The following is a 10,038-nucleotide window of genomic DNA, read 5'->3' on the forward strand; positions in this document are numbered from 1 at the left end:
ATGGGCTCTTCTCGCTGGGCTCGGAGTTTTGGGCAGCCCTGGAGTTCTGCTGGGTCTCTCTGGGGCTGGGCAGTGTCCAGGATACAACCGGGCATGACGATGAGGTGAGTCACATTATGGGATATATTCATCTCTAGATTTACAGTACTACAGATGTGTACTGTTGAAATTACTGAGCATCGCTTAAAGAGAGCCTGTGACCCAAGTATTTCAGCGACTGCTTTATGTAATCTCTGTGCATTTGACAATAAAAATCTTGAATCTTGAATCTTTTGACTTTTTGATCCTATCTTATCTTATCTTATCATCATCCACTGGGATGTATTTAAAGATGAAAATTTGAGTGTTTTTTTTACATAGTTTTTGTACAAGTCACAGAGGTCACAGAATCAACTGAGATGTAACAAGAACTGTTTTGAATGTGCAGGTTCTTTGATCAGGACGAAGAGATGCTGGTTCTGACCCACAGTGATGAGTTGAACAGAACCTACGGTGAGGAGAGTCAATTTCCCTTTGACCACATCACAAACAAAAACACAAGCAGTCCCTCTCTGACTGAGCAGGACACCCCCGCCATGAGCGAGAGGCCGGCTCCGGACCCGCCGGGATCCAGCAGCACCTCACGGCCCGGTGATGGTCCATCTTTTAAAGAGACCAGGGCTACTGTCATCTCCACTGGACCCAGAACCATCACCATAACTTCCACAGTTTCAAGTGCAGACTCCCTGTGGCTGAGAAACACCTCCAGTTACGGAAAAGGAGAGAGATCCTCTGAGATGGAAGAGGACACAACGGGAAGCAACAGTGAGGAGAAGCTGAGATTCAAGGGGAAGAGGAGCAGATCCAGTCGGATGGATGCATCGTCTAAAGGGGATAAACAAGAGCAGAGACTTATTGAGGATGGAGAGGAGGGAAGCGAAGGAGCATCTACGCACGGTGAAGAAGAGCGAGCGGGGATGAGTTCGGCTGATTCACTTCTGAGACCCAACGCTGGCACCACTGGTCTGAATCCAGCTCCCACCATCACCGCCTGGGAGGCCGGCTGGAACGTGACAAACGCGATACAGGTACACACTCATACTATAGTTTTCATGTTTGAATGTTTCAGACCCGATTAACCCAAAATAAATTATAATTCAAATTAATGTGAACCATTGTCTCCAGTGCTGGGATGTAACAAAGTACATTTACATCTGGACTTTAATAAATCTCCCCTAAATATATTGGTAAATATCTGTACTTCTACTTTACGATAAATGTTACAATATATTGCTTTACATGTTTTTTATATTCTTAGCCTGGCAGGTAACATAAGACTAGGACTCTGCGAAAAATGATTTACATGTGGTAGACAGGATACACTCTTTGTCCTTTTAGTTGTACTTAAGTAAAAGTTTTGAGTACTTCCTCCAACACTGCTTGTCTCCTACAGTAAAACACGTGACCCCAAAGTGCTCATGACACTTAGATGAGGGAGAAATCAATTGAACGTAATATATCTAGTATGAAAAATGACTGGCACACTCAAACCCAGTCAAACCCAATTCATGAGAGTGAACTCAATCCCCTCAATTTATCGTCAATTATTGAATCCTATTTTTATTCATTACAGAATAATGATTCAGTACTTTGTTGGTTCGGTTTAAGCATCTCGTGCATCCTGTCTTTCTCTCTCTCTCCTCCAGGAGACTAATGCAAAATGTAAATGCCAGTTGTTTAGGTGCCAAGCTCCACACCACATTCAGAAAGCATTAAGCTTACAGACCATTTAATCCCCTGCCATTGTTTTAATATCACCAAACATTGCAGGCGGTTTGTCAGGCCCTCTCCGAGTCTTCATAATCAAATCAAATGTGAATCAAACCATTAAACGAAAAGGAAATGCTCCCGATCACAGCGTGTCCCTGTGGCGGTAATGCTAATAGCTTATTACGCTGTAAACGCCGGGCCTTATTCAACCGCTGCACTCATGTAAATGTGTTCTTTCACTGAATAACTGCAGTGTGATTGAGCAGCAGCGCTCGGTCCATGGAGAATACGTAATGATACCGAGGTGCACACACACACACACACACACACACACACACACAAACACAAACACACACACACACTCACATGCTGACAAATGAAGACGTGCACGCAAATATATTCCCTGAGGAAATTAGGTGAAAGGCTTTTGTGTCAGATTGACGTAAACATACAGAATTTTAATCACAGAGCTGTCATCAGTACATACATACATGTATGAACACATAATCTTTAGTGGATAAACAACTATTTGTTCCCGGTTTATTGATGTTAGTCTGTCTGTCTCAGTGCCAAGATTATTACTTTTTTACTTCTGGTTTTCATTAGAGCCCGAAGATCATGATTTATTCCATATTGATACTGATTTAAAATGCAGATTCAAACCACAGTGTATTTGAATTAATCTGTTTCCAAAACCAGGCTGCGATTTGAACAATAATCAAAAACCACGGAGGAAACACAATCTGCTCTTAGTCAGGTTCATAATTCAAATTTGTGTTAATACTTGAAAAAATGTTATGCTCTAATGTCCAGAAAACATCACTTTGACTTTCCATTGCTGCAGCTCCTCTCTTCAGCCTCTGTCTAAAACACTTGGCATTAGCTATTTTCTCTTTACGGGAGCTCCCTATTTAACTTTGCAGTAATTTCACACACGCAAAAAACTGTATAATACACAAGTGGAAATAACAAATAAATCTTCATGTCTTGTTTGAACAAGCAGGTGACTCATTAATTGCTAAACTTAGAAAAGGTGACTAGTGCACCAGTCTTTTTATTAAAGGTGATGATTCACTGGATGCCTGAAGTGTTTTTAACCTCAGACACAGTTGAACGACCGTTGGCCTGATAAAAGAAACAGAATGTGACCAATGTGTAAACACCTTTCAGTGTTAAAATGGCCGAGGCCGTTGTTAAGGGGCTAACAGTTTTATTAATAATGGAGAGAAAAAAGACCAGCAGTTTTCTCTCCTGTCAAGGCTAAAAAGAAAAATATGTGTTTTCCGCTGGTGGTGTATTGATGCCAGTATAACGGACGGTCTGCCAGCTTAATAAAGTTTTTATAAGGGAGCAAATTTGCTGCCAGAAATGCAAAAAGCGGCTCCCACTCTGAAGGCCTGGGAATATCATGGAGCTCAGTTTGAATTCCAACCCGATTGTTAATGAGGCAGCTCCAGTTTGTGTGTCCTCATCAAACTTTTGTTTTCAGCACTGAGAAGCATCGTCTATTCATCGTCTATTTATACACTGAACTGAGTTGAAAGTGGTGAAATGTGATTGAAAAATCCCATTTGGATAAAATTGCATTTGTAATGCGGATTGAGAGAAGTACACATCATCCTCATCCTCATCCTCATCCTCATCCACATTTTCATCCTCATTTTCATCCTCATGCTCATTTTCATCCTCATCCTCATCCTCATCATTCTGGATACAGGGGAAGCCATCTTGAGCTGGTGGTGTAATTTGGAGCAAGCCAGTGATCATGAGGTCGAGCTGTAGTTTCAAGGTCATTTCAATCATGACATTTTATCCCATTTCTATAGCATCAATAATTCAAAACTAAACATAAAAGAAAAGAAAACCAACATGGACATAAATCAGTGTACTTTAACTTGTTAGATTTGGTCCACGTCCCGTCCACTTGCATGGGGAGATCACCACCAGGGGGCGATCAAGATGATTTGGCTTCACTTTTAAGGGAGCCGTCACGTCGTCCATCTTTAAATTCAGTCTGCAACGGCTGCAACATTCGACATGGCTTGAAAAAGTGACTCTTGGAGTTATTTAAATGTCAAACCTGCCGGTTCCTGCTCCCGTCTGCTGCCTGTAATCCCCTGAAGGTGGGAAGAGACATTTCTCCATCGCTCCCCGTGCACGAGGCATGTGCATGCATAAAATATTGTGCACGACCTCGAGGGCAGCAGTTGAAATCCTGCACTTGAGAAGTCCGGACAGAAGTGAATGTGTAATATGTGTCGCCTGGAAACCTCCGCTGCTTGGTGGCCGCAGATAAATATAAGGTATGAAGAAGGAGGTGTGGGGTGGGGGGGTGGGGGTAAGTGTTTGGTGAGTATGGCCTGAATAAGCAGAATTTAAAAGGCGTCTTTGGGGGGGTCAGACTGTGGCACGGAGCGCCGAGAAGAATCATCTTTTTATCCATCTGCTTCAAAGCCAATCGGGGATCTCCTTCCCCCCCTCATGGTGCACCCGTGTGATTGGGAGCTGGTTCAGGTTGTGCTCAGAGTAACCAATGAGGAATTAGCTGGCAGAGACACAGAGGAAGCAGAGACGAGCGGGAGCGAGAGCGGAGATGGAATCCGATACGTGAGCGTCAGATTTCTCTCATACTGCTTTCATCCCCAGCAGCTCCATTTGAACATCAAAGCACCACCAGCATATGCCTAACAGACACCAGTTACCAAATAGTAACTTGAAAGAGGGAGAATGTGCGCTTGTCTGTTTATGCCTCCACTGTGTGTGTGTGTGTGTGTGTGTGTGTGTGTGTGTGTGTGTGTGTGTGTGTGTGTATGTGTGTGTGACTCCATAACTCTCTCAGTGAGTCTCTGTATCTACATGTTCCAACATTCAAAACACAGCAGCTCCATCAAAGCAGCTCGTTGTCTCCTCTGATCTCCTCCTCCTTCTTCCACCTCCTCCTCTCCAGCCACCGGGTCCCACCTCTCCTTTCCCCCTGTCTCCCCTTTTCCCCTCACTTCTCTCCCTCTCTCCTCCTCTATCCCTCTCTCTTTGGCACTCGCCAATGTTCCTCCTCTGGTGATGGGCCAAAGCCTGACTCCTCTCCTCCTTCTGCTCCTGCTGGTCTCCACGCATCCTCCAGCTCTCCAGGCATCAGGCCAAAATCTCTCCTCTTCTCCTCCTCATCATCCGACCGTGAACGGCGTTCCATTCGTTTCTTTTCTCTACCGTTCCCCCTCAACTGTCCCTCAATATCATTTCTAGGATTTTTAATTTCAACATATGATTGTCTAAGGTTCATTGTCCCGTAAATTATTTGGCTCCCATGCTCAGAGGAACTATTGTACCTTTATTTTGAAGGAGGTTTTTTTATTTTTATCAATTTTCTATTTTGATAGATATTTTCATCTGTTTCCCTTGTGCTTGCTTTTACCCATCCTGCTTTTTGTTTTTTCTATTTTATTTTACCTGAAAACTTTACTGTATAATTTGTACATATTTGTCTTTTATACTATCTATCCCATAAAAACTTTGACATCTGTGCATTTTTTATTTCCCCACACACTCTCACAGTACACTTACACTGTAGGATTTTGCTGACTCAGGAGTTTTGTCAGTTTAGGACCTGGACACTGAACTTGGATTTATAGCTGAAGGTTTTTAGGTCTCTGAGCTACATTGGATCATTGGCTGCTTGATTGATGATGATTATTTTTGATCAATTTTTATTGCGCGATCCTTTTAGCACCGATGTGAAATCTGAAATTGGAAAAACTTGTGCTCAGGGTTTCTTTTTCAACATTTCTGACTTTATTTTGATGTGACAGCGGAACACATGAGGATTTCATAGTTTATGAGGCCAAATCTTTAAGTAACTTTTTAAACGGTGTCTTCTTGCTCTTGTTCTTTTCTCATTTCTTGTTTTCCCACTTACCTCTTAAAAGCTTCCACTTCCTGTTCCATCTTTCCTTCTCTCCCGTTCTCTCTCTCTCTTTGTCTCCCTCAGGGCATCTTCGTGTTGGGTTTGCCGTTTGCTCTGGTCCGGTCTGGCTTTGTGGGTCTGGTTGTGTTGGTTCTGTCGGCGTGGGTGTGTAACCACACAGGGAGCATCCTGGTGGCCTGTCTGTATGAAGAAGTACAAAGGTACAGTCTACAGTTATATCCCAGTTTTTAATCTAAATACGATATGACTTCATCATAATCAGGTTATAGATCTATAACATGTTTCACTTTCACTTTTCACTGACAGCAGAGATGTGCTGTCATACACAAATATATTTCTTATCTCTGTTCCATTTGGCTTAAAGTCACATAAATTCAATCAAGCTGCAACAAATTTGACATACTCATAGATATCGGTTCCCTAAATATATTTATACCCATGAATTACATCCTGGGAAATATCAACAGTCTCCCAATATGAAAGGTAATGATTTTTGTTTTGTTGAAATCTCTTTTTGACAATAAAACAAATAATACAAATAAAACAAACCAACTTCAAACAAACAATCACACAAAAAAGAAATGAAAATCCCTAAATACAGAAAGATTACATATCTTAAAATTGACTCAGTAAGCAGCTGTTCTTCAGCTGTTTTGTTTGTATGTTTCAGTCAGGGGGGGTCTGGCTCTGGGTCAAAGGTCAGAGTCCGGCACAGCTACCAGGACATAGTGGAGGCCTGTTGCAAAGGAATGTGGCCCCACTGGCCTGGACTGGGGGGGTGGATGGTAAACGTAGCTCAGGTAACACACACACACATACACACACACACTTACATACACACACACCAACACACACATTTTTTGTTCTGTCAGCACATGTCTAGAAAGTGAAACTCTAGACTTTATTGTCTTTTGAGAGTTTTCAGAACAAGTGTCAGTAACTTGAGATGTTGTGGAAACACTCCAGACTGAATTTCACTGGAAACCTGTGAGATGATATCATTCTCTTGGATCCTCATAACGGACAAATATGGTTTTAGGACCTAATCCCAGACTATCAGATTCCTCCAACATTATTTATGATATAAGATTTATAGCATAGATTAAAAAAGGAGAAAAGAGATATACAGTGACTGTCAGAAATAAACATCTCTCCCTGCATCATGTTTCTTCATTTCTCTTCCAGGTGGTTGAACTGCTGATGACCTGCACCCTCTACCTGGTCGTCTCTTCCAGCTTGTTGTCTGACAGTTTGCCTGGAATGACTGTTCCCAGATCAGTGTGTTCTCTGGTCTCGCTGGTGTTCCTGCTGCCCTGCCTGCTGCTGACTGACCTCAGACCAGTCTCCAAACTCAGCCTGCTCTGCTCCCTGGCTCACATACTCATCAGGTACAAGAAGAAAAACAAGCAGCGGATTCATTCTCTCATTTATTCTGGAATCATTCCCAGGAACAGACATGGATGAAAAATGGAATGATAACACAGCGATTAACTAGTAAATTATTGCAGTGAGTTTATATTTGTCTCGTGTTATTTTAATTTGAGCTAAAATGTATCATTGATTTTTTTTTTGGCAACATTCTTTGGTTTGATTTGAGGGGGTTTCCACATAAATCACAGCAAAAGAAACCGGTTTCTTATCTTATTTAGAAAAATATCAACACTTCTTGAGAGCCTTAATAGTTTTATTTCTAGATTAATTTATGTCCTTATCAAGGATTTATGTTGTTATTGTCCTTTATCATTCATATCAATAGGAGTTAACACCTCTCATTGGACTGTCTGATATAAATAAATGTTGACTGAACTAATAAATATAAGAAACCCTTCTCCTCTTTTGTCTCTGACCCTGGGTCAGCCTGATGGTGATGCTGTACTGTCTGAGTCGAGCCAGCTTCTGGTCCTGGTCCTGTCTGTCTCTGTCTGTGGACCCGGAGGACTTCCTGGTCTCTGTGGGCGTCATCATCTTCTCCTACACCTCGCAGATCTTCCTCCCTCCTCTAGAGGGCAGCATGGAGGATAGGGGGCAGTTTGATGCTATGCTGGGTTGGACCCACGCTGCTGCCTGCTTCATGAAAACCATGTTTTCTGTACTGGTTGGTTGCTGCTCTCTATTCTGTCACTTTAATAACATGCTTCTGCACATGCGTGTTTGTATGGAAACATCAGCTCTAATTAGAACCATGAAGAGGGACAAGCCGAGCGATTGATTGATCGATTGATTGATTGATTGATTCTGACTCTTTTCTTTCTTCCTTAGGCCGTGTTGACCTGGGGTTCAGAGACCAGTGAGGTCATCACAGAAAACCTGCCCTCTGACCTCCGACCTCTGGTCAACCTGTGTCTCTTGGCCAAAGCCCTGTTGTCCTACCCGCTGCCATTTTACTCTGCTGCTGAAATACTACAAACCTGTCTGCTGAAAGGTGAAAGCTGCTGATTCAAACCACAGATTTCAGGAGTTCAGCTTCATTAGAAAATGTTGAAAAACCTTATTTTTCAGTATCTGAATTGTGTAAAGTTTTCCGATGATTTGTAGATCTACTTCTCCAGGCTTTACAGGAAATTGACTGTATCTTTATATATATTCGCTTTTCTCGTCTTATCGACCACTTAAATTACTTTATCTATCACACAACGTTCATGATGTCAGGGGATACTTGGGATTCAGTGTCTTGCAGGAGCAGAGGGGAACAAACCACTGGTTAGTGGACGACCCGCTCTACCTCCTAGCATATAGATCACACGGGAAGACGCTGTTTCATTTATACACTTCTAAATATCCTGAAGCCAAAACAAGTGCAACTGTGACTGGAGATTCACAGAATCAAATCCCTGGATGGTCCATAAAGAAATCTGTGACATTATTTCATGTGGAAAACATGAGTGAATATTTAAATATCACAAACCACTTATTTCCATACTGGAGCTGAGTGATCAGGGAGTTTCAGTGTGTTGATCATCAACACATTTGTCACCATGGCTGAACTTTACTTTGTTATTGACTGTCAACACGCATGAAGTCATCAGATTAGAACATTTCCCTTTTTCTAAACCCAAGTGATGTGATGTAGTTTATGATGAATAGTTTCATCAGGCAAAAGCCAAATGGATTATTTAAGGCTCCACAGTTATGATTTCTTACAGTGAATAATGTTGTTTAATTCTAATAACCACGATACCAAACTGTAAATAAGGGATTTCATAGTTTTAACATCTGAGTTTGATGACGGCTCTGCACAGATGCAACTGGGAACCAGTGAGTCAGAATAGAAGTGATTGAAAAACAAACGTTGTCGTCACCACAAACCTCTGTGACATCTTTCAACTTCTCTTCCACCTCTAGACTCCGCTGTCCCGTTGGGCTCCAGACCCGGAGGTGGAGGCGTGTCCCGCCCGGCCCTGCTGGTCCGCGGCGCCCTGCTGATGACATCATCCCTGCTGGCCCTGCTGGTGCCCAGGTTCTCGCTGCTGATGGGTCTGACAGGCAGCGTGACCGGGGCAGCCATGACACTCATACTGCCCTGTCTGTTCCACCTCAGGCTGCGCTGGGGCCGCCTCACTGCCAGGGCCCGGCTGATCGATGCTGGGATATTGAGTCTGGGGGTCGTCTGTAGTGTGTCCGGTGTGATTTGTTCGGTGAAGCGACTGGTGCAGGGACTGTAGGAGGAGAAGATGGAGGGATGGAGTGTGGACAGGTCAAGATGGACATGTAAAGGGACAGTTGCAGCTTCGCTCTTTTGCACACGGTTAACAATGTACAGTAAAAAGCACAGGTTGTTTCCGTAAGAAGTCAAACATCATCTGATCACGTTCAACAAAGCCAGAAAAAGGTATTATATTATCTATATTGTCACAGGTTAAATAAAACAGTTTCATCTGCATATAGTGAGACGGTTTGCTATTAAATTTGTGAGCAAAGAAGATTCAAGCATCTGAAGTTTGAATTGAACCAAGTCAGAGCTTGTTACTGGACTCAAACTGAATCACGAGGGACCGATGAGATACGAGAGGGTGTATGAACAGAGCGCACACAGGAAATCATGCATGCGTCATTTCGAGAATTACTTTATACATTGAATATGAAAAAATATGGCAATCATCCACGTCGATCAAACCTTTACAGACTTCCTATTCTGTGATCGTTAGTTTTCTTTTGAATTCATAGATTTCAGGCCTCGAAAGAAGTAAGATGTCTTTTATCAAGATTCATGAATTATTTCCTGGGAGTGAAATAATAAAAATGAGAGTGAGGGTGGGGGGTGGGGGTTGGGGGGGGTTCTTTCTTCTGCCTCATGCTTCCACCTCAGTTTGGAGAAATCTGTTGATCCTGTTCACAAACAAACAACAAAACATTCGTATTATTTCCAC

General features: G+C 42.6%; 1 protein-coding gene across 1 annotated transcript; it reads left to right on the forward strand.

Annotated features, from left to right (window-relative positions):
* LOC133024840 (vesicular inhibitory amino acid transporter-like) lies at positions 1–9,333 on the forward strand. Its single transcript, XM_061092003.1, has 8 exons — positions 1–104; positions 428–1,067; positions 5,735–5,871; positions 6,342–6,471; positions 6,857–7,059; positions 7,529–7,766; positions 7,931–8,093; positions 9,014–9,333. The coding sequence occupies exons 1-8, from the start codon at positions 1–3 to the stop codon at positions 9,331–9,333; spliced, it is 1,935 nt and encodes a 644-aa protein (XP_060947986.1).
* Positions 9,334–10,038: the final 705 nt, after the last annotated feature.

The sequence above is a fragment of the Limanda limanda genome, chromosome 18 (assembly GCF_963576545.1).
Source record: "Limanda limanda chromosome 18, fLimLim1.1, whole genome shotgun sequence".
Lineage (NCBI taxonomy): Eukaryota > Metazoa > Chordata > Actinopteri > Pleuronectiformes > Pleuronectidae > Limanda > Limanda limanda.

Coding starts and splice junctions, on each gene's coding strand:
- LOC133024840 (XM_061092003.1), top strand. CDS start 1: ATGGGCTCTTCTCGCTGGGCTCGGAGTTTTGGGCAGCCCTGGAGTTCT. Junction 1,068..5,734: donor ACGTGACAAACGCGATACAG/GTACACACTCAT, acceptor TGTCTCCCTCAG/GGCATCTTCGTGTTGGGTTT. Junction 5,872..6,341: donor CTGTATGAAGAAGTACAAAG/GTACAGTCTACA, acceptor TGTATGTTTCAG/TCAGGGGGGGTCTGGCTCTG.